General features: G+C 51.4%; 1 protein-coding gene across 1 annotated transcript; it reads right to left on the bottom strand.

Annotated features, from left to right (window-relative positions):
• LOC119092808 (chitin synthase chs-2) lies at nt 1-22,641 on the bottom strand (the record flags this gene model as incomplete). The annotated part of the gene is given in 13 exon segments (XM_037215726.1): nt 1-107; nt 1,830-2,065; nt 2,290-2,595; nt 3,631-3,798; nt 4,065-5,423; nt 5,845-6,047; nt 6,316-6,463; nt 6,747-6,946; nt 7,998-8,210; nt 8,667-8,829; nt 14,533-14,663; nt 17,622-17,869; nt 22,424-22,641. Coding segments are annotated over 13 exon segments (3,583 nt in total), but the record flags the coding sequence as incomplete, so codon positions are not given.
• Nucleotides 22,642-25,760: the final 3,119 nt, after the last annotated feature.

Genomic DNA, 25,760 nt, shown 5'->3' with positions numbered 1-25,760 from the left:
TGTCGCCTGTGTCGGAGCAGGCAGAGCGGTCCTCCTTGACGGTGCTGATGAGGCCTCCATGATTCGAGCTGCGGCTGAAGCTGCATCGTCGCCCATGGTGGTGGCCCCTGGAGACGCATAACCATTTATTCATATTCAATCATTCATTCAAGCTCATTCATTCAAGCTCATTCAAACATTGTACATTCAGCATTAACTTTCAAATGACTGCAAACCGGCAGAGGAATAAACATTCATCAGGTAAGAAAGGATGCGCAAACGACCAGATTGTTTCAACGACCACAAGCCAGTCATTGTACTTAGCTTACTAGCTGGCTTGCTTACTATCTTGTGTAGAAGGTAATCGCATATAGTGCGCTGATGCTCTTAAAATCTTTGAATCTGGTAGACTCGGATTTTTTGTATTGTTGAATGGCTCAAAGGGAGCCAACAAACGGAGCCTTTCAACACTTGGTCTTCTCTGACATCCAGTATTTCAAAATTTAAAGTGGCGCAATTAGGAATGCAAAAAGAATGATACACTATTTTTGTGACGTCGCGTCTGCGATGGATTCATGCATTGCAAAACAGTGTCTCTGTAAATGAACCTTTTAATGTAGCGTATACATTTGATATTTGTGTGAACCGAAACGACACGTTGCGTAACGGAATGTGTTCTGAATCTCAGACTGAGTATTCCAAAGTACACATAATCCGTTTCGGTGTCAGTCGCGAAAACAGAAATATGCCGTTGGTGGATACTGCGGGTCAATTCTTCTCATTTATTTACTTACCACACTTGCCAATCACTGCATAAACTGAACACAGTCATGCTATCGACAAGTAAACGACTTCGAAACGTTAATGTAGAAGAGCACAACATTCAGTTGCGCTTGGCGCTGCCGAATGTATGGATGCCAAATAAGGGGTCAGTTGGAAGTCATTCAAGTCCTCTTGCCAAGACAGTTTGAGCGGTTTACGCAGACCAGTTACCAGAACGGAACGCATAACACTCTCTTTAACACTCTCTTTTTTCCAAATTCATCCCCATGTTAGGGTTTTGTTGACGTAAAAAGTGACGGCTCAGTACTGAAGAGATTACCGTAAGAAACACTGGGATGGGCGCCACAGCGTGGTGTCCAAAAATTCGCTCTTCATCTTTTTTGCCAGCCAACGCTTTTGTTCGTTTGGGAAACCAGAAGTCCGGGTTTCCATATTCGGCGGTGCCCGCCCCTCCTATCAGAGTGAGAAGCAGGCGACGCCATATAGCCTCAGCAGCTGAGTGCGTCGTAAAGCCTCGATGATTCACTTTTCATGCCCAGATGTTTCTCAGAAATATTGTCACTGGCGATATGCATAATGCCAGCGGCCATAAAATAAGGTAACCACAACCACATTGTCCAACGACTGCTCTTCAAAGATAATCCGTAGGAGCTATTCCTGATCCATCTGCCTGGCGTCGCCTCTACAGTAGAACCATTTGCGAAGTTTATTTCCCGCAAGATCATCTCACGACGAAAATACACAAACGGATCAGTGTGATCCGGCTGTTCATCGGGGACCCGTGAGCGCATCAAACGAAGCCCCTGCCGCTCGATGTCATCATTGCGCGCTGGCCCGTAATTTACTCGCCGACTTCTCGCCCCAGCAAATTCTAGGTGAGCAATTCAGCCAGCCACTGCCTTTCAAAAACCCACTGACTACGCCACCGATTTTTCCAGGTAAGTGCTTCATCGCCTCAGTCGTTGTTAACTTAACTTTTTTGCCTGATAGATTATTGCCACCCCCTTTCTCCAGATATTTGTCTGTCAAGGCATCCCGTTCACCTTGCTTCCCAGTGAGGAACTCACCCCTCCACCAGGTCCATGCGCCGGTTGAGCGCGTCCAGCGAGTCAGCGATGCGTTTCAGCTGCTCGCGCTCATCAATCTGCTTCGGGTAGGTACAGCACATGATGCGGAACAGGTTGGCAAAGTTGAACTCGATCGACCCGTCCTGGTCTGCTGATTTCGTGCTGTAGAGGTAGCCGAGGATGCCGTCCGGGCGCTTCTTGGCCTCCTCCAAAGCCTTTCTTTCCTCCTCCAGCTCCTACCAACGGCCAGTTAGATATGTCACCACGTTTCTGCAAATCAAGTACGGCAAGCATGTTTCAGAGATGCCGTGGAATTCACACGCTCACGCTTCAAGAAGTGAGAACGCCCAGTAAGAAACTGAACTTCAGATTATGGCCTTGCACTAATTTGTGTAAGCATTAATTAGTTTGCGCTAAGGGCTATAGCGTACGCGCCCCGTTGTACCTTTGTTCGCCTTACCTTCTTGGTCTTCTTGGCGAGGACCTCACGAGTACCCCATGTGACGTTGTTTAGGTTAGTTAGGGAGTACAGGATCAGCAGCAGGTACATGGACGGGATGGAGAGCAGGTAGATGAAGCCAGGGAAAATGCACTTGAACTCCTGCGGATGGAGGACGGCCGCTATGACCATGGACAGGATAGTGGCGATGAGGAAGATGAAGGAAGGCGATCCAGGCCCGTCCTCGTACAGCTGGAGCGTCGTGCCCACTATCACAGCCATCATGATAAGGGCATACGCCGCAGACAGGATCTGGGCCACCAGCAGCTGCACAAAACAGGTTTCTTGCTCAGCACACTGGCCATAGTCAACATGTATAGTCTGCTTGGTCCAGAACAAAGTGAAAACTTGATATTACAATGGAAGGCCTTTAGGTCGTGTCTGAGCTACTAAGAGGTGTAAAAAAGTGTCTCCACTCGTCGTAACGACCAAAAATAGCAAACAGCTGTTGACATAAAAATCACTACACTCTACTCGCTCAGATCTCTACATTCTACTCAGCATATCACCACGCGCTACAGTTATTGTAGGTCTGAGCGATGGACACTTCATTCGCCGCAGCGTTATAAGGGGTGCCGGTAGCGTAGTGGTTAACGCGTCTGCGTTAACTACTCCGCGTCTGGGAAATCAGAGGTACGGAGTTCGATTCCCCGCGGTGCCCGCCCTTTCCTGCCAGGGTGAGAGGTAGGCGACGCCATACAGCTTCGGCAATAGAGTGCGTCGAAAAGCCCCAATGACATACACACACACGCAGCGCTATGAGCTGCAGAGTCATGTCCCCTGCATAATGTAGCCTTGTATGATAAGACTGATGATATCAGGGTTAGCTGACATGACTGAATCAAATACGTTGTGTGGAAGTAATGAACCGCCTGAGCCTGTAGCTGGGTTGCCCTCATATTCGTGTTACCTGATATCGGTAAGAGAGGCTTGCAGCTTTTTTGTTTTCCGGCATTATGAGTAAAAAATTATTGTGCTGAGTTGGCGACATTTAACGTGCTAGGAGGTGTTATTAAGAGACGTTGTAATCCTATACAACGATTACATTAACAAAAAGTTTGCTTATGGCGATTCTTGGGGATGAATACAGCTCATAATATTCGGTACCGCCAACAAAATCGCTATGTAGCATTACGTCATTAAACCAGGACCCTGTGGAATGATGAAGGTCAGTAACTCAACATGAGACCCTCCAACTCATGATTCGTATTGCTGCCAGTATTGTAACACTGACAGCAAGCTCGGTTACACACAACGAATACGCTATGAGTCTTCACCACCCATGCTGACTTAACACTGCACCTGGATGTTGGACTTCATGGTGAAGCAGACCAGCATGAACACCAAAATGGGGTAAATGTTGTACTGGAACGATGTCCAGTTGTCGATGCGGAAGGCTGCCACGAACGCTCCCACCAACATGAGGAAGATTGTTCCCGGCCCCAGAATGGTGCCTGCCATCAGGAATGACTGAAAAATGGCCGACATTGTCTCTGAGAGGTGCGGCATGTGGTTGCTGAACGTGCAACAGACCAAACGAATTTTAACGCAATTGCACATGCTGACTGAATTCTTGTCGACGTCCAAACCTTCTCAACCTGAAACATCTTGATACAACTCAAGAAAGGCACGTAGGGCACACAGATCAACACGGTGTTAAATGACAATATAGCTTTAGAAGTTGTCAGTAGGCGCAACCACTATCATGTATATCTGCCTCTGGAACCTCATCGCACCTGGTACATGATGTACGGCATGGAGATGTTGTCGTTGATCTTGATGGTGTTTCTGTAGTCCATGAGCAGGTCCATGATGTTGGCGATCGTGGAGGGCACCCAGCGGCGGCGCTGGTTGTAGAACTCGCTGAAGCCCTCCGGACAGTGGGTGTAGGCGTCGGAGGCGGCCGAATAGTCCACCCGGTAGCCTCTCTGCAGTAGGAGGGTGCACAGCCAGCGGTCTTCGCCCTGATCGTACTGCACGTAGTGCCGTGCCTGGTGCGACGTCAGCGTGTACTTCTTCATCACGTTGTCGTCCATCAGGCCCTTGGCGCGGAAAAGCGAGAAGCAGCCGGGACTGCAGAGCACGCAGCCGATCATGTGCTCGGTGGCCTTCTGCAGCCAATGGCCGATGGCGTACTCGAACAGCTGGTACCACACCATCGGGCCCGAGCCCACCGGGTGGATGCGGCCACACGCGGCGCCCAGGTTGCGGTTCTTCTTCATCAGATCGACCAGCAGCTTGACGGCGGACGGCTGGAAGTCGATGTCGCCGTCCAGCGTCAGCAGGTAGGTGTTGTCGGCCATGATCTCCTTGCGCTCCACCGAGATGTCCAGCTCCATCAGCCGGTAGCCGAGCAGGTAGTACATGTACATCACCTGGCTCCAGCGCTTGCGGTGCCGGATCAGCATCTTGTTCTTCAGGTGCGCGATCAGCTTCGTCTTGCCGGGCAGCGTCCAGGTGAGCCGACCGCCGTACGGCGTCGGAATCTTGGTGGGCGGCCGCAGCCGGATCGGGATCTGGTGCACGTGCGACGCCGCCTCGTCGATACACTCCACCAGCATGCGGACGAATCGGTTGGCCACCTGCTCGTCCTCGTCCTCGTCCGACATCTCGAAGGCGTCGTCGAAGAAGATGTGCGTCTCGAACTCGTAGTAGTCCTTGTCGCGCACCTTGAGGTACTCCTGCGCCACCTTCATGGCCGACTGATCCTCGTCCATGCGCAGCACCGACTTGAGCATGTCCATCATCTCGTCGCGCGTCTCGTGCCACATGGTGGCGCAGGCGATGATGCGCGTAATGTGGTCGGTGGCGCGCACGTTGGCCGTCTGCGACGAGTCGGTGTGGATGCTGATGGTCTCGTAGTGCTGCGTGCCGTCCGGGTCGTCCGGGTCGGCCGCGCGCGAGTCCGACTCCAGGCGCTCAGGCGCGTCGTCCTGGCGCCGGTTCATGCCCAGCGACTGGTCGATCAGCAGCGAGTTGTACATGGGCGTGACGAACAGCTTCTCGGTGGTGGCCAACCGCTCACAGTGCGGCGTCCAGATGTGCAGCGTGATCCACGTTTGGGAGAACAGCCACAGCACCCAGATCCAGACGTGCTGAAAGGCGGGAAGGGGGGGGGGGGGCGTCAAAGAAGTGTCTTCCCAATAACCGTTGCGATGGGGGGCAGTGCCGAAGTTACGCAACGCACAGCTGACCAGCAGCACCGAAAACGCCTGGCTAGGCTGCCACATTTCACTGCTGAAGATAGTCAATGGGCGCAGGTTATTATCATACCATACAAAGGGCGATGGCTACAACGCTTTCCACACAGATGACTAAAGACTACATTAGACTGTTTTTACATAAGCAAAAAACGTTTCTCATCATAAACTACTTCCAAAATAATGTAAGATAAAGTTAAGAAGGCATCCTCCAATGCAGTGGATCCAATTATGAAATGCATGCCATGTTTGACAGCTATCTCTGTGACATTGAATGCCATTCAAATTATGAGCATGCTTTGCACAGTGGCTGCACCTCGCCAGCAATGAAGTCCTTGATGTAGTCGCCGCGCGGACACTCGAAGAAGAGGTAGCCGGGGATGGTGTCGCGCAGGAAGCAGGCGTCACCGGAGCGAAGGCCGCAGCCCATCAGCAGCAGCGACAGAGTCACCGGGATCGTCAGGTTCACCGGGAACGCGAAGCTGAAGCCCTGGATGCAGATCTTGCACGCAAACTTGCCTGAAATGGGCCGGTGAGAACGCATTTTTGAGTGTAAAGAACGTCGACCGTTTTCCCGGAAACGATTATCGTAGTTATCATTGCTTTCTAATTATCTGCAGCTGTCTGTAGACAATATGTCGGACAGGATCAAGTGCAACATGAAATACAACACCACAGAGCCACTCTTTGGAGATAACAAGATTTGTAGTGCAAACACCAGACACACAGTACTAAGTAAAAAAAAAAACGTCACGATAAGCCCTTGTCAGATACTTCCGAGACTTACCAAATATGTATGCGGAGTAGGCTGCAAATATCTGTATCAAGCACACGTAGATGGCGGTGTTGCCATCCGAGAAGATGGTCTTGGTATCCGTGAAAAGCTTGGCGAAGTCGGCAGTGTCCGTAGCCGTGCCGAGCAGGGCGCGAGAAGTCTGGCGGGTCCACAGAACAGGTCCCTCAACCGTCCGTTACACCGCGGTGCGAGCCGACATCATTTAAGAGTTCTGGTCACTGCCTCAGGACTGTGCGTCATCTGCTTCCGTGATGAGACGTGTATGGAATGAAGCTCTTGCAAACGCAGCTAGATTCTTAAAATTCAACCTTGCCTGTTGTCTAATGCTCAAATGAAAACAACTCACAGCCGTAAGACAATTAAGTTAGCATTTGCGCAGCGGGCTCGTGCTGCAGTCGGTGCTTAGATCAATAGTCACCTACCTCGTTGACAAATATCTTGTGTTGGTTGAAGCTATCTGTAAACTTGGTAAATAAATCTCCTACGTTGTCCAGACGGAGGAACATGAAGAACAGCATGCACGCGAAGAATATTAGTATCTTCCAAAGTGATGCGAACAAGTATACCCAATAGCGCGTCTTCTTCATTTTCTCCTTGATTGTTCCCAGGTACTGAACAATACCTGTCAAAAAAACCAAAGGTCATCTGCTGTGGTCTGTTTACGATGTCGTGCACTCTAGACAATACAAGTGGTTGAGAAACAACGGGAACCACCGTGACAGGCAGAACAAGCATCCTTTCACACATACCTTCATCATTGTACAAATATTGTGCGGTGATTTATGTCGTAAGCAGCTTGTTCTTTTCAAGCAATGTGAAGTCAGGGCTTTGGCCGAACAAGCGCGGGCACAACAGACAGCTTTCTGGTACGTCTTGGATGAATGCGATGTCAGATGTTCCTGGCTTCTTAAAAAATGGAGGATTACTTTTCGGACGCGGCTTTGGGATCAAGCCCTTACAAAGCATTGCTTGTTGCAGAGATCCCACTTTCCCACCCAATAAGGGACTTTTGAACGTTAATTTTCTGTCGAAAGATCGCAACATACGTTATGGTACCGCCTCTGATTAACCACTCCCCCCCCCCTTCCCTACCAGCCGCTATCTTATGGGCCCCGTTCGGTCTTCACTGATCCTGTCCTCACTGTGAAGCCTGTTTTCCGATACCAACTAAAAGCAACCGCAAAAATCGGTCACAACAGCGTAGTCTAGCATGCCAACTAAAAGGAAATTCCCGGAGGAAATCTGTCTTTACCGCCGACATCAGCTGATACCTGGTGTTGTTGGGCTTTGTTGCCCCGTGGCCGCATGGTTCCCGGGGTCAGTGGCCAATTGACCTTTATTGAATTACAGAAGGGCGGTTTTTAAGACAGGAGGCCACATGTTTGCCACACAGCTGCCAGACAGCCGGTCGTTCACCAGCTGAGCTTCAGGGATGACCGTGCACACAGACACGACTTTGCTAATTCATTCAGATTTGAAAACCTCCCAGAGAATGTCATATCCCCGCATAAGTTCGGCAGTCCCGTGTTGATGGAGCCAACTGTATGTAAGCAGTCAAGAAGAAATGTATGGCGTTTCTGCTTCTCTGTGTACACAGTAAGCTTTCAAGGGCCCGGTGCTCCCTACGCCACGAAAACCACTCACCGATTTCGTTTACCACGAAAACCACTCACCGATTTTTGACTTCCGATCCACGTAGTTCTCCCACCAACCGAGAGATGTCAGCACGACGGCCAGCGGAATGGCCCAGCACGCCTTGGTGTTGCCCTTCTGGTACTCAATGATGGGCCAGACAATGAAGCCGGTGGCCTGACCCAGGATGGCTGCGATGTCGCAAACCGTCTTCAGGAATCGCCTCGACTCCCGGTTGGTGCGCGACAGCATGCCTGCGGATATCGTGGAGCCCGTTGACAGCGTGGTGACGGATGCCTGGAGATTGAGATGAATTCACTGCCTCTCGATTTGTGTGCGGCCAGGAAGTGCGAAGAGCTAATGGACAGTCATGCATCATCATACATTCCATAGGTTGAGAAACAGTGTGTAACAGAAAAGTATACAAAAATAACAAACAGAAAAAGTGTGACTTGTGCTTCTCAGATCAGACAAAAGGCCTGGGACTATTAGTGTTTTCCAGCGTTTGAGAGCTAGCATGTAGACTAAACACGCTTGGTGAGCCCATCACACTTCATCCGTTTAAAGCATTGCAAATATCGGAATAGTTGATAACAAGGCAATATCGCAAATATTGAATATTGCAAATAAGGAACTCACCCACAGCGCTCCCAGTATCACGCACCTGCCAGTCCCAGTACCAAGTACAAATCTCCCCGGGCACCACGTACCGAGCACCCCAGGCACGATGCAGACGCAGTTGGTGAGCATGACGCCCTTGACGGCATCGAGGTCCGGCAGCACGAAGAAGACGAGCAGCGCCAGACCGATCGTATGCAGCGTCTCGAACAGCACGACGACCAGGAAGTGGCTGAACTCGGGACGCCGGATCGACTGGCGGCGAACGTCACGCTCAGGGGACCGACGTCACACCCATCAAGGAATGACGTCACACTCGCTGAGGAATGACGTCATGAGAGGCGTCACCGGGGATGCAGCATTCCGAAGCTGCATACCCAGGGGACTTGTATCACACTCAGATTTTACTGACGTCCCGTTCAGAGAAATGGCATCACTCTCAGAATCGGCTAACATCACTCTCAGAATTGGTTGACATCACGATCAGAAGAGGCTAACATCACACTCAGATCATTGCTGTCACATTCTCGCACGATGTCGCCTCACCCACGGTTGGCTGCTGTTTCGCCCAGAGATGACTGACGTCACACCCGCAGATAACTGACGCCAATTCTTGATGGACTGAGGTTATATCCTCGTGGGACCGACATTATCCGCGGAAATGACTGACGTCGCACGCAGACGACTCTCAAGATACTCAGCAATGACTGACTATCGTTACATTTTCAGATAGCTGTCGTCACGATCAGAGATGACTTTCGTTTCATTCAGAGATGAACGACATCACGCTCAGAAGGCTGACTTTACACTAATAAATAATTGACGTCGCATTTAGGTGCCAGCTGTCCTATTCCCAGATAAACGTTGTCAACTCAGATGAATGTCGTTACACTCAGAGGTGACCGATGACAAACTATGATAGATTATTCTTTGCTCAGGGGGGCGGCGTCCAACAAACAACAAAAACTGGCTGATCTGAGGTCACATCAAGAGCATGAGCGAAACTGACGTCACGCTGTCATATGACTGATATCACACTCACAGAGAACAGACAAGACACCCTCAGATGATCGACTTTACCCTTCCGGCGTCGTGGTTGGGCCTCAGATAACACGTAGCAATCAGCTTTGACTGACGCGCGACTTTGAGGGCTGGTGTCACACTTATAGTGGATTAATTTCACACCCAGAGATGACCAGCGTTCCACCCAAAGCACGATGCCCCACTCTTAGAGGACTGGGGTCACGGCCACGGAGCGGGTACAGACTTCACGCTCAGAGGACTGACGTCACCTGCAGAAAACTGACGACACTTGGAGCACGTCAGAAGACCTGCGTCTCACGCAGAAAACTGACGGAAGTAACGTCACACTCAGAGGAAGAAAAAAACTGATGTCACGCTTCAAAACCTCAGAGGACAAACGACGTTTACACTGCATTCGAAGAACCGGCATGACACATGTATGCATGACGTCACAAGATGACATCACAGAGTCCGACCCAGCTTGCGTTACACTCTGAGGACCGACCAGACACTCAGAGGAGTGAAGTCATCTTCTGAGAGGTGTGGCTGCCCGTGTACCTTCAACGTTGACCGAGTCATGACACCAATGAGAAGGGAGGAGCTGACGTCATATTGGGATAAACCACGTCATACTTATGGAATGACGTCATGCTTGGCAGGCTGACATTACTTTAGCAGAACTTACGTCACGTGTGCAGGACTAACCGCACACTTTGAGAGCAGATGGAGCTGAAAAACACGCTCACATAGCTGCTGGAGCTAAGTTGCAACACCCGACAACAAAACGAGCGATTGCAGGGACAAAGAAGCCGCTTGCAGTGTGTGCGCGTTGGTCAAAGGCCGTCCTACACGCGTAGTATTTAATATGTTCATGCCACTCCCAAAAATGGTGTTTTGGTCAACTCGGAACAGGTTACAATGTTGGCTACAACTGGATAGTAAGACTGGTAATCACGATAGACGGTTGCCTTTTGGGCTCAGGCTTTGCTGGAACCTTGGCATATGAAACGGTAATGTGTTTCTTCAGCCATGCTGAAAACGCTTAGCAATATCACAATGGGAAGAACCACGACCTCTTGCAAGTCTGTATGTGTTCTCACATTGCAAAAATTTACGCGGTATAAAAATATCCGACAATGAAACACTACATGTTACCCCGTTCCTATTTGTTGGTTCTGTCTCCCACTCTCCTCGGTTCAAACGCAAACCACCCACAGACCAGCAGAACGCAGGCCTAATTTGCAGTCACTAGCTGTCAGCAAGGCAGCGAACCTCATCTAAGACATGCCCAACGTTCCAAGGTAGCAGATCACACTGACACCATCGAAGCGACGGTCCAATGTCCACGTGCTTCGAATGGACACGAGGATTAAGCCTGAGCCGATAAGTGGTCCAAGGAACTATTCTAAGCGGGTTTTCTGCGTGCAACACCGCACGGCGAAGTGACTGGTGCTGGTGGACGCCGAATACTAAGCTGTGTTAAATGAAATGTGAAGGTGGTTGGGTCTAGAATGCAGACAGGACGAAGTGATATACTGTAGTCGAAAAGACGCCTTCATCCGACTGGCTGCTGTCGCTTGTAATGCCTAGAGTCGTCAAAAACTTTGATGCCGCATTAACAAAAACGAAACAAAAACGGAATGTGACAACGACGTACGCATTTCAAAATGTCGTTGCATGCATATGGATACCGTTCGGACCAGACTGCAAGTGTTATTTGATTGATCACGGAGCCCAGCCGTGTCTCAACGAGCATTATCGCCTCTTTTGCCCGTTTAAAAACTCGTTTAAATGAACGATTGGGAGCAGCAATTGCTTGTAATGTCGTCAAAACGCGCAACGACAGCAAAGCGAGATTTTAGCTAGTAATTTTCATTTATTTTCGATTCTATGTAGCTTGGCCACAGTTGTGAACGTTACGAACACAACAAGGTTATATGGGTTTTAAACATCTAGTAGATATTTGCCATAAGCTGTCATTATCATCTCTCATAAGCCTTGAACCGACCAAAAGGAACTTGTACAATCTTTACGAACCTATACGTTCTGCTAAAAACCGCTTTACCGACAAAAATCATAGCCGGCCATCGGTCTGCATCTCAACGAAATTCCAACCTCTCCGAACGGAAGTATCGCAACTTTTCCTGTTCTCCTTCATAGAGATGATAATCTACAGAACACGCAGACGGAACCATTGGCATTTTGATGCGTTGGGTTATCATAAAGATGGTTCATGGCTGCTTTCTTCCAAAAAAATCAGCTCTTGCAGGCTGTCATATTGCTTACCGATATATCGCCGTTGAGGTCAGGCTGGCTAATACAGTCATTTCGTGGATAGTCACTGAAACCTAAGCAAATTCAACAAGTATTTTAAATGGTAGCGACTAGGACTTAAATCCGCACGCAGGGGACGGGAAAAACAACCCTTCCAAAGATAATTGTTAAGCTTTACTGAACCAATATCGGTAAACAGGTTTGACACCCGAGTTCACACACGGCTTTTTAGGGACCATGTGTGGAGCTGAATTCCCATCTTATTTTTGGAAATATTTGTTATACATTTTTTGTTTTGACGGAAGGCACACACGTAGCGTTTCAAAGGTGCGTTGTGTCAGAAGGCCGATACATAGCCGTTCATTGTAAAATGTTTTTTGTCGATCTCTTGAAACAGAGCCATTCGATATGTTCGATCTCAAAAGAGGATACATGCGATCTTTTGGAAGTGTCTCCAGGATAAAATTTTCTCGTTCGGAGATAGCCACTATGCATAGAAATTGGGCATGGCATTGGAGAGCCCATACGTTCCTCCCCTGGCGGTAATATTTTTAGACCAGTTTGAAACGAATACACTGGCCACCAGCCCATCAAAACCAACTTTCTTAGCTAGATACATCGATGGCTATGCTACAGTATGGACACACGGACAGCGTGCCGTTGAAGAATTTTCAGAGTTCATGAACAATCGACATCACGATTAAGCTTTTACGATGAAGCGTGCAGGTGACGGAATGGGTCCCATATTTGAATACACCAGTGACGGGTGAAAGGAGGAACAACCGCACAGTGCTAGAAACGGAGCTCTTTATCAGGCCCACCAACTCTGGTATAACTCTGTACTGTGAATCTGCGCATCCAACTTTCACCAAGCACAGCATAATTTGTAACATTTTCTTCAAGGCTATTAGCAGCTCATCAAATAATGAAAAGCATGAACAAGGAAGAAAAGAAAGAAAGAAAATGAACAAAATATGGGCTTTGCTGTTGGGCAATATACATTCTCCGCGACTTTTAGGTGGGATGTTGAAGGAGGTAAAGCAATCCAGAGCATGTGGGGGATGGGTGGTAGGAAACGGGAACACGCCCTGCCTGACAATAAATTCTTACCACTACCTTACATAGATGAGCCCTCGCTTTAGGAAATCAAACATATCGTTAAAAAATCAGACCTGCGCATACGCATAGTTTGGAAGAACAACAATAAGCTAAAAAAACATCGAGTGAAATCTAATATCTCGAAGCCTAAGTGACCGGGGGTCAACAGGTGTCATCTTTGCAGGTCTGGGTTCTAAGGGGTTCGCACGCAGTAAAACGTGGTTTACAAAATTGAGTGTAAACTGTGCAAAAAAAAATGGGAGGAACATAGTCTAACTAAGCATAGTAAGTCTAGTTAAGTAAGGAAAATAAGTGAGTCCATTCTTGTAAGAAACCGACGCCCATACCTCAAAATACAGGGCTCATCATGGCCGGCTATGAGAATGTGATATGTGGCTTGACGTGTGAAGCGCTAGCTTAAAATCGTTTACATGTATGAATGGTGCCTACCGCGTTACGCGCGACGCCTGTCTAGTTAATATTGTCTGCATTTATATGTGATGCGCCATGCGTGATGCCTGTTTGCTTGAAACCGCTTGCATGTTTGAATGATATGTGGTGTGATGGCTTCTTACTTAAAGTCGTTTGCATGTACACGTGTTTTCTCGCATTTTATCCATTAGCTGCATAGGCACGGTATGGTAGCAGTGGCTGACAGCTGTCCCTTGTTCAATCCCCTGAATGTTGGTAAACTGTAAAAGCTGTGGCTCGCTGTAAAAAAGTCGAATGGAATAGCGAGCAGTTTTGAATTTACTATCGATATTCGTTTCGATAAAGGTATGCAGCCGAAACACCAATCCATTCATCTCTCCATTCTCTTTGTTACTTCACGAAGAATAAAGCTATTAGTACTGTCTTATTCGCATGCCCTTCCTCTTCGGCTGGTTTTCGATCGCTAACTAGCCATGTTGATCTCACAGAGGACAAGAAGCAGACGACGTCTGGTCATCAGTAGTATATCTTGTGAGGCACTAGAAATTGCAGCGCAGGCGGCAGGGGTGGTGGCTGGACCGTGTCTGATTGGTGTACGGACCGTCTCTGATGTCTGTGCCATCATGTCCGGGCGGCGGTTGGCCCGGCCGCTCCGACTTCTGACCCAACGCTCCGAGACAACGATGGCCGGGGCGCACTGCATGGCCGTGCACAGCAGCCCTGGGTAGCGGGTAATCCCCGTAACGTGATGTATGGAGCATTGGGTGTGACGTTACAGTGAGGCATTACCAGCTCTTACACAACAAAGGCGCTGCAATTCATGTTCTTTTCAACAAAAACGTTTGTTATTAAGGCAGACAATTTGCTTCACCATAAACCCCAAAGACTTCACTTGTTTTCAACCAAGTAAGACGAGCATGATTACGCATGCAGCATCAAAACAATGCCATACCTGCGTCCCGTTATGTTAATGCACTGTGAGAGCGAAGTGGGGCATTCCGCCCACTCTTCGCACGAGGCGTGAGATCACACTCGCACTTCGCACGAAGGTCAGGATGAAACACCGCGTGATGCGTCTTCACGCGGCCGCCGCCCGCCGCGCCCACACTACAGCTACGGCGACCACCTCACCTTGAAGATGCACATCCGGGTGGACCGTATCCAGGTGCCGGCCTCGGGGGTGATGAAGCAGAAGAAGAGGCACCATACCCAGGCCACCTTCTCGACGTCGGGCAGCTCCACCCGCCACGTCTTGTCCAGACCTGCCGACCACATCGGTCAGTGAACGGAGCACCATCGGTGGCGAGACGCCCAGCCGTGTTCCAAGCACTATCGCACGAACGGAGCACTTTCGGTGGCGAGACGCCCAGCCGTATATCGAGGACTTCATACGAATGGAACACTATCGAACACGCGATCACGAACACGGCGGTCGCAAGGAAAGCCATGTAAGCGACAGGACAGCACGGCAGCTAGCAAGCTACGGCACGGTGAGATATGTGATGGGGCATTGTGCGGAATGAATCGACAAGTAGCATTTCGCATCACACAACCCTTGGTGGCTCGCCTGGCAGACACTACCAAGGCAGCAGCCTGACCTTCCTTCGGTCGCTTCAAATAGACCGATTGTCTGACGTCATTTCAAGGCTGTTTAGCGGGTAGCGTTTAACACGAGTACCGCGCATATCTGGTCACCACCAGGAGTTTTTCCTAGCCTCTGCCGGCCCGTCTATGAGCCGTCATAGCGCTGCCCGGTACGCCAATAAGCGGTGCGGTCTGCTTGTTTTTGTGCTGAGTCGCGACTGGTTTCTAAACCGACGCAAAAACCCGGCGGAGCCCTGTCGCGTTGCGTGTCAAGCCCTCCGGCGCCCAGCGCGGGGCGCCGGGTCATGTCAGGGCCGGCGCTCGTGTCGCTAATGAGCGGCGTGTCGCGGCCACACCCGCTTCACTTTCGCTGGCTGGGTCACACGACGGGGCCGGCGGCGGGCTGACCCCTGACCTCGACCGCCGCCGCCGCGACCGCCGCCGCCGCGATCGCCGCCGCCGCCGCCGCCTGGGAAGAGAAACTGGCGGCGGGCGCGCTCAGGCGCGACCGCTGCCACCATTCCGGACCGGCGGACGGCAGCGACGGCAGCGGGCAGCGGGGCGTCAGCTGGCGCGGCCGACCTGGGCCGCCGGCCGGACAGACGCGCTCGGCTGCGGTACCGGTTGTGGTCAGCTACGAGACGCTGACCGGTACAGCAGCAGCCCGGTGCCCTCACGAGCAGTTTGATGGCTGTGAGTTGTTTTCACGGCGCGGAACGTCCGTGACGTTATTACTATAGTATTTTGGCATGATATGAGCTATACTGCCGATGAAGACAAACGGAGGCGAAGGGGATTGATTCTGGTAGAGCTGACTGGCCGACCCAAGTTGAGAACGCATCGCAGATAAGGTCATGCTACCGAAACGCACACAATAGTTTCACTTTCTATTGAATCGACGCGTAATGTTGTGACGCTGAATGGGTTACCACCAAGCAGTAAAACGTCCCGAAAAACAACCGCACCGTGACCCCGTAATCATGGGGTGTTTTGTAGCGGCTGGTAAGGGATACTGGCTCGTAAAACAGCGTCCAAGCCGAATACTAATAGAACCGTTACAAGAAACGGAAGCCTGTTCCGGTGAAAAGCTTCTGTATTTGCTCCAAAGTATGAGTTGCGGTCCCTGGGCGACCTAGAGCCTGAGTTGCATCAGTTACTGTGCATGCCCTCCATGCAGAGTCTGGCCTGTACAAACCCATGAAAAAACAATAAAGGAACGAACCCAGCACTAATTTCTATCATCCAACGAGGTAAACCTCGAGGCGTAAGAATGACACAGTTCAACCGACGCCTTTCAGGCATACTTTTCAGAGAATATTTCTTCGTCTGACCGACTCCCGGGCGCACCCCTGCCGCCAGGTGCGGCGACATGGGAGCGATGTCCGCCCGCTATCACCACCACCCACCCCACACCGCCGCCCTGCGTTGGGACGGGCCCAAACAGCAGATGAGGGGCGATGTCCGCCCCGCTATCACCACCACCCACCCCACACCGCCGCCCTGCGTCGGGACGGGCCCAAACAGCAGATGAAAGTCGATCGGCCGACCTTGGCCGGCCCTCCCACGCACATTCGGCGGCGCGGGACCGAGCGCGTGTGGCCGGCCATGGCAGCGACCAGCTTGGAAGTGGACCCCAGATGGCGCCAGAGTAGCCCCAAGGTCCCCGTGCAGCTGTCATGCACTCTGTAAGCACCACGACAGCGTGAGTGACTCTGGATGAGCCTGCCGGCGGGAAGTGTGACGGCTCGGCAGCGCCGGCCATGTCGGGGTCCGGGCACGAGCGGGCTGCGTGACCGACACTGCCGCCGATGACACGCCTGCTGCTATCACCACCCAAACAGCGTGGTTGGATTTAGATAGCGATCTCTGACCCTTGTGGGCGTCACGTGACACAGCCATACCTGGAATGTTTGAATAGGGATGACTCAGCGCCCCAAACTGGCATGCTTGCGGCGAATGACGGTATGAGGACATCACTCCCTACCATACCTCAGTCCATGGTTGTCCTATTAAGTCCATGGTAAAAGTTCATGGCAAAGTCCTGAAATCCAAAGTCCGTCTGATAGACAACACACCAATTAAATTGGCTTGCTCAAAATGTCCCCAATAGCAGCATGGGGTGATACTCTTACGAGGTACTGCTTCACATTACCATGAACTTTCCAATAAGTGCAACCGATTTCCTCTGGAACTTTTTTGCATGCGCTTCAGGAATAGGTGAAAGGATGAAGATACTGATCTAAAGTTCTTTAGTTTGTAAAAACGGAGACGTTATCAGCGATAAGAAAAGAGCTCAGCCATGTAGGTCTTTATGATCACACAGTCTGCGCTGTTGTCCACTGAGTTTCCCAGGAGCAAGGAAGTAAAGAGAAAGCCAGGCACGCATGGAGGGTAGTCAGGTACGCGCGATCGTAAGGCTTCTGAAGTTGGCAGTTAATTGCGAGGGCATGGATATCGGTGAAAGTTTCAGGGAGCAATGAGCAAGGACGCTAGTTCTAATTTAGGTGGGGAGGGAAGCTATGCTGTACAGATGTCTCAAGCCCTGGCATAAGAGTGGATGCAGTAACAGTGCGTTAAGACCATTGCTGGGCTTATTCATGTGCTTACACGCCAAAAGTCCATGGCCTTTCCCTTACCTATCCGTTTGTTGCAGTACTCCAGCGACTTGTGCTGTTTGAGCTGCGAAGTCATGAAGAGCGTGGTGCCCTTGGCGATGACGCCGGACGCCAGCACGATGCCGAAGGTGATGATGTAGACGATGACCTTGACGATCTTGATGGTGATGTCGAGGCAGCGCTGGTCGGCGGCCGAGCCGGAGTCGTTGTCGGGCGGGATGACGCGGAACACGTCCCACTTCTTCAGCTCGGGCATCACGCTGCGCCGGCTGCGGCAGGTCAGTGGAGGCAGCGTCAGCTCGGGGGCGGCGACAATCCGGTCATCTCAGCGTCACGACCACAGGCCACCTGGCGGATCGATGCGGTGGCATTTGCAGCATTCGGGGTCAATGGATTTGTGCTTTGAAATCATGTTGATGCATGTCAACACAATCATGGTTAGCGGTGCGTTTCTAGCCTGTTACGGCTTTGTCTGTCGTCCATAACTTCAGCTTGAATCAGCTTAAACGCATGAATACTGGATTCAACCCTGACTCCTGGCGTAACATGAGTCTGGTCGCCTGGTACATTAATGTGCATACCACGGTGTACCGGGGCGAAATGCGTGTGCCCCCGGCCCAGGACAGCGCTACATTCCGTGGCCCTGAGCCATGCGCTATTCCCAAAGTCAATTTGGAGGTCTGGCCGAGATCAAAGTGGGGGGTGTGGCGCAACAGCGCGTCGGAATGACTCAGACGCAAAGGTTGTGATCACCGCTGGAAGGCAGAGACGACTGGTAATTCGGATCGACACCGCGTCAGATCCGATCCCGAGACGGACCTGACAGCAGCGCGGCTCGTATAACGCATATCCGATGTACGATCTGCACGCGATCGAGCCTTGTCACGTGCCTTCAGACCGGACTGGATTTCACAGGGGCTATCTGGTCCGGATCTGACCCGGCGGGTCCGGATCTAATCCGGAAAAGTCTGGCGTTTACACATCTGTATGTGGCCGGATGCGGACCACACCTGACTGCGTATGGCGGAAATGACGCTATCCTGGAATCAGGCCTGATCTCTCCCCCACCGGTCACGAACCGGACCGATTACAACCCCGCTCGGGCGCCGACCGGCTGGCCTTGGACAATTACGTCTTACTACGGCCCGAGTGGAGCCGGCACATGCCACCGGCAGGGCAGGGCGTCGTGTCGGGAAGCAGACCCCGCTCTGCTCGGGACGTGGCGATGCAGCAGACCCCGCCCGGGACGTCGCGAGACAGCAGACCCCCCCCCCCCCCCTACTTAGGACGAGCGGGACAGGCGCGCCCTGCCCCAGACGTGGCAGGACAGCAGGCCTCCGTCCAGGACTGGCAGGACAGCGGACCCTGCCCCAGACGTGGCAGGACAGCAGACCTCCGTCTAGAACTGGCAGGACAGCGGACCCTGCCTCAGACGTGGCAGGACAGCAGACCTCTGTCCAAGACGGGCTGGACAGCAGGCCCCGCCCGGGACGTGGCAGTACAGCAGACCTCTGTCCAGGACTGGCTGGACAGCAGGCCCTGCCCGGGACGTGGCAGGACAGACCGGACATCCCTGCAGCGGCGCGGTTGATATTGCGGGACAGACAGGCACATCCAAGCATGGGGGAGGGAGGGGGGGGGGGGGGTGAAGGACATTATGGGATGGACAGGCCATGCACCAGGAGGCACAACAAAGGAACGTTTAATACCGCTGTGGTCTGTGACACTAACATTAACGGGATACGTTAGCATTAGGCTCACTTGGACGCCGGTATGCCACGAACAGTTATTGTACCGATTTTCTATAACGATGAGAACATGACAGTCAGCCAGGGCGGCGGGCAAGCACCGCATCAGTGGTCAATAATGAGCTGGGACATCCACCAGACGCGTTCAGTAACGCATGAGAAAGATGCATCGGTAAATCATATAACTCAATACCATATCTCTTCAACGTGAGCGAGCTTCAGCTCAGCTGGAGGTGTATCGTACCTTAGATCTGACCTCAACCTGGTTGTGTGTTCCTCCGATACAGCCCAAGTTTATTGACTGCCGTACCGCGATCAGCGATCGCTGTACCGCGATCAGTGATCACAGGACCAGCCCGACTGAACGACATATTCCCAGCCTCCGAAACATCCGCCATTCTAGCAGTAATGGTTAGCGTCGACCACCATGCTACCGTCCACCAATCGGCCGTTTCAAACACCTCGGCAGGACGTGAGGGGATCGCGTGTCTCCCCCCCCCCCCCACCCCCTGCCTGTGAGCGTCAGGGTGGACACGAAGAGACCCCACCCGGCTGGCCGCTGCCAGGGCGGAGGCATTCCCAATGGGCTTTCCCACGTCCGCAGCTCCAAAAGCGCGCGCCTCTAAAAATCGACTTCATCGCGTAGATCTCTGTACAGACACATGGCAGGGCGCGGAACGTTGGCAGGATTTACCGCTGTGAATGGGTGGTTCGTAGGGCGTGGTGCAGGGTTTACCACTGCCTTTGGAGCCTTGCGTGAGCTCAGTTGAGGTCAGCGGTCTTACACACAATAGAACAAACAAGACAGTCAGCTCGGATCACAGGGCGATAGCCTGGCGCAGGCCGAGTGGAAAGTCAAGCAGCCCCGGCTGTGGTGAGGCGGGACGGCAATCGGAAGGGAAAGATCTGCCTCTCACCGCTCTTCGATTTAACACATCTAAATACATATATATATATATATATATATATATATATATATATATATATATATATTATATATATATATCTATCTATATTCTCTCTCTTCTCCCTCTCTCCTCTCTCTCTCTCATCTCCCTCTCCTCTCACTCTCTCTCTCTCTCTCTCTCTCTCTCTCTCTATATATATATCTGTATATAAACGTACATATATATATATATATATATATATATATTATAATATATATATATATATATATATATATATATATAACGTTGACTAGAATACCTTATATTTCAATATCCTGAAGTTTGAGCCTCGGCAGCAAAACGGTGTTGTAGAATGATTAAGTGTCGGATGATAACAACCGTCTATAGTAGAATGGCAGCTCACGCTGCGCTTGCAAATAAACAAACGGCAAGCATGAAGACAAAACGGCTTTCCCAAAAGCACGGCGCTCAGTGTGATTCAGGCTGATTGAGCCCCCGTGAATTGTCTACTACGGCGGCACGAGCCAGCTCTCGCCGTGCACGTCTCGATGGCTGGCCGGGGCCGGTGGCCAACCGAGTGTGACAAACGCGCAAGTCGACCTAGATACCCGGGTTACACACAGACATACAGCACACACACACAACACACACACAGACACACAGACACACAGACACACACACACACACACACACACCACACAACACACACACACACACACACACACACACACACACACACACACACACACAGACACACACACACACACACACACACACACACACACACAACACACACACACACACACACACACACACACACACACACATACACACACGCTCAGTCCGTACGACAGATGGCCAGGCGTCAGAGGCCGCTAGACGGGACTAAAGCCACGGTCCGGGCCAACAGTATTGTAACAGGAAGGAGGTCCTGCCCAACAAGGACGGGTGAGTCCCAGCCGAAGCAGGCGGACTCAGGACACAGGAGCTTTCGCACAGCCGGAACACAAGGGCTCTGGCACAGCCGTGACACAGAAGCCAGGGCAGAGGACCTCCGGCCGAAACCAGAACCTACGTCCATGATTTAACCCCACAGACCTTGCAAAAATCTGCCTTGCTTTATTCTGACATGGCTCGCTGTCTGGCTACAGGAGCTTTTCGCCGCGACACATCTCAAGTCGCGCTGAGTTTCTGAGAAGATGATGTCGGACGCTGTCCGACACGGGCCTCGTCGGGCAGCGCTGTTCGGCATTGGACAGCACGTGACCCACATACGCGAGTCAGCTCTCGCCGGCAGCGTCCACGGGCGCTCCAACTACCGGTTATAAACAGCGTACAGCCGGTGTTTTGCATACAGAGCGCACGGCGGTGTCCTCCACGCGGCAGCCGTTACAGTCACGCCGTCTCCAAAGGTTCTGCTCAACGCATGTGCTGACGGAGCAGGCATCAGCCTCTAAAAAGATTGCTTGCGCGGTCCGAAGGTCGCATGAAGCGACAAAACACCTTCACGCGCTTAATTATGCGCGCGGCGTGCTAGCTGAAGCAGTTCGGTGGTTTCGTCGTTCACGTCCTTTCATCCAGGAGAAAGTGTTCGGCGATTACTGAGAGGCTGTGACCAGACAGTTCTGTGTACACAAGGCAGCAGTGGAGATGCAAATCATCTGCGACCCAGCGAGTGGGCTAGGGAGTTACGCTATGCTATAAATCGCGTGGTAAGTCAAAGGCGCCAAGCAAACATCTGAATAGCCTGCTTAAGTTTAACTCTCCAGGTTTCAGGTGATGACATATTTTATATCTTCTGTCGTCCAAAACATTAGGTTTAACTTGACAACGGAAAAGATCATCTCCCACACATCACATGCAATTCTTTATCACCAAGCCCTCGGCGTCATGTGCATTACTCCTGAAGTAATTGCTCACACGATCATGCCATATCCTTTATGAACTTGCTGCATTGAATCGACGAGGTATAGCGAAATCGAAACCAAGGTATAACGCTCTACACAAAATATACCCCACTAGCTACAATCACTACAGCCTACAAGTAGGACTACAAGTCGCACTCTGCCGTGCTTGTTGCCCTCATCAACCGGCTATCCTATGAAGCAGTATGAAAATGCAGTACAGCTGCCGGAAGGGCAGCTTGACCTAAGCCCAGCAGACTCACCTGCCGCCATAGATGTCCTCCTGGTGCAGTGGAATGGTATCGTCGGCATCATGGTAGTCGTCATCCATGCCGTAGTCGCCGGAGGCCGCAACGCCGTTCATGGCCAGGCCGAGCGCTGACTTTGACCTCTGGCCGGTCGCTGCCGCTGACCTTGACCTGAGGCCGGCGGCTGAGACAGGTCGTCCCCTCTCGCCGCGGGCCAAGCTTGAGGCCGCCCTCTGCGGAGAAGCCGGCACATTAGGAATCTCACGGGTGATGGGCTAAAAGCGTTTGTTTGCGGTATACACATGCCACGTTTTTAGAGGTAATGGATGTGAGTTGTTTCTCGAGGTAAAAATCCGCCGTAATTTTACGCCCATCTCTTGCTTTGAGATAGATGGAGCTCTAGACCATGTATGCTTGGCTTTTGGTGGGAAGCTCATATAAGGGTTCAACTAAATAACAACTCTTTGATGGAGGCCGGTCTCCGTCTCGGACTACGCTACAGGTAATGTTCATCATCAGACATTAAGCCCAGCTGTTCTAGTCCTACATATTTTTTTCGTTGTGGTGACCGCTCATGGAGGATGGTCAGCAAAGTGGTGCTGAGCCTCATGGACGGGACGGGACGGATCAGAGGCGGCTGGACCACGCCAGGGAGCCAGAAATGGGCATCCGCTCGTGCAACCTATCGTCGTGCACATCACAGCTGTGGCATGGGGCGCGGGCTGTAAGCCGGAGCCACGACATGCCTGAAGGTAAACCTGCGGCAATGTATACGACAACGGCATACATGCCAAGTAAAGGCACGGCGAGGAGAGCCAGGTACCGCGCTTACCGCGGCGACAGTCGAATATTGGATATTACTGATATGAATCCATAGCTGACAGCTAGTATACGGCGTAGATAGTTCACGAGCACGCGATAGTGATCGCACCCTGACGCAGCGACCGGCCCGCATTATTTGATCATTTAGAGTTTGTGGGAACCGATCGATTAAACGGGCAATCAGTGTCGTATCCGGTACTATTTCATGAAGTCACATGCGACATTGCTGCGCAAAACGGCGCTGCACATATGATCACGTGATGCTGTCGGCCGTCTTCCTTTCTCATTTTCTGGCGTCCGTCCACGATACTTTGTACTTAGCACATACCCGGGGGCAGTGCTCTCATGCATGTTACATAAAATGAAGCAATAAACTAGCCCTGTGCATAATGCGTCCGACACCGGAGATCGAAACCAGTTGCTTTCGTGGAAGAAATTCGTAGAAAGCGGGTTCCACAAATGCACGAGCAAGCTTTTGCACACTGTAAGTCGATGCTTCCGTCACGCTTGCAAGCCCGAGCAGGACCTGCAGCGCGGGCGGGATCCATGAACTTCTGCACGGTCGAATCTTGATTTGCGAATCTGCAGAGCTCGGCTCCAACATCGGAGATGCCTACGTCACCCGCCGCTCACATAATCACTGCTCTCAACGCCGGCTTGGCACGCGGTCCATCTGTGCAGTGGTGCATATCAGTGCCGCGCCACTTGCCGCCCGTGCGCCACTCTCGCCGCCGGCGGCGCCCATCAAAACGGAGCACGCATGCCCGAAACGCGCGGCGATCTGAGCCGGGGCTGCGCGTCGCCTTGAAGTCGGCCCACGGCGGTGCGGTCGTGACACGGACCGGTGATCTCTGCGACCGCCCAGGCCCCGGGCGATCACGCCTCGGTTCGACCTCCGGGCACCTCAGGCTGGCGCGGAGATACGGGTCACCTGTCACGGTCGCCAGCGTCCCAGCGGGCGTCATTGTCGGCTAGTCGGCTGGGGCACATGCTAGTGATGTAACCATTAGTCTTTTCCTTGTGGATCAGATGCGACGCATGATAGCGCTGTTGATAGTTTTCGTAGCTCTAGTTTGTCTGGTGCCCTCATCAGCGAACAGCCCAGGCCGGCGTTCCGGCGGTCTGCTGCGATGGTACCGGGTCACGGATAAGATCATTTTGTGTCGGCGCAGTGGTTACGCCATCTTCCCATCTCCAGGACATTGAACCGGTTCCAGTGTCGTGGCTTGCCATTGAAGTAATTCCCATGCTAATCATTCTGAAACAGGCTACCTATGTTATCTGAACCGAGCTGCGATAACTGCGTAAAACCCTTCAGTTCCACAATACCAGTTGTAATTGGTGCGGTTTGTAATCATGGGTCTACGTTAGACCAAGGTTAATGTGTAACTTAACGGGCGTGTGAATAACCTCTGGCAATCTGTCACGAAAGCAATGATACCTTATAGCATGTCTCAACGTTTTATGTGCCTTTATCACGACCGTCGACGCCAATCAGTGCAATCCAGCGTAATGCAATCAATCAGCGGACGTAGAATATATATGGCGAGCCTTTAACATGCAATAACCTGTGCGGCATACGAAAATCAATGTCAGAAGTAAATGAACTTCAGAATGCCACTGTGGTGCAACAGCTACCATCGATATTACCCGGCACGTTTAAATCCTCTGGACAGGTTGCCAACTCCACCGTGCTCGGCTCCCATAACTTCGCTGATTTAATCATGCTATCACAAAACGTCTGCCCAGAACGCGGAGCCATCAAACCGAGACATGCCACCCTAAATGTTAGTCGCTTTCTCACAACTTGTCTCATCTTCGCCTGGGGCAGCCTCACACATTACACATTGTACTTGATGATCAGTAGATTGTCCATCACATGACATGATCATAATGAACCATGGCTTAGCGTGTTTATCGCTGTTAATGATAGGTGCCCTCTCCAACATGATTCTTCTTGCACCAAATGGCTCCAGAACTGTTGAAAACCGGTACTATCGTCCTTATATGCTTCTGTCAAAACCCACATGAGGGAACATGTATGACGAAGTTGAATGTCAACAGCTCAAGAATGCAGCAACGTGGGATGATTCAACCATACGTCCCCTGGAAGACAACGATTGGCAGGCCAACTTCACCGTGGAATATCGGTGTAACTAAGGTTAGGTCACACATTAAACTCAGGACAGGACAGATATTTCTATACGTGGAATATACTTACAAATGCTTGCCTTCAAAAGCGAACTCAAAGTAACTGACCGAGCTGAGCGAGGTCATGAGAATACATACGTGGCCGACTTTGCCAGCGGACAATAGCGGACAGAAGCCATAACTGATCGCTGGTCAACTAACATTTTGCGAGCAGGGGTGATCTAAGTCGACTGTGGGCCCTGGGTGTAAATGATATTCGATCTGAGTTGCAATCACTGTGGATTAAGCATGCATGGCGGGGCACTGGGTGTTGACATAACCTTCAGTATTATGCAAAAGAACCGTTTGCCAATCATGCTAAACATAAAAGCATGTATCA

This window comes from Pollicipes pollicipes, unplaced genomic scaffold (genome assembly GCF_011947565.3).
Source record: "Pollicipes pollicipes isolate AB1234 unplaced genomic scaffold, Ppol_2.1 Scaffold_3449;HRSCAF=4056_pilon_pilon_pilon, whole genome shotgun sequence".
Classification (NCBI taxonomy): Eukaryota; Metazoa; Arthropoda; class Thecostraca; order Pollicipedomorpha; family Pollicipedidae; genus Pollicipes; species Pollicipes pollicipes.
This window is presented reverse-complemented; position numbering and strand designations above follow the sequence as displayed.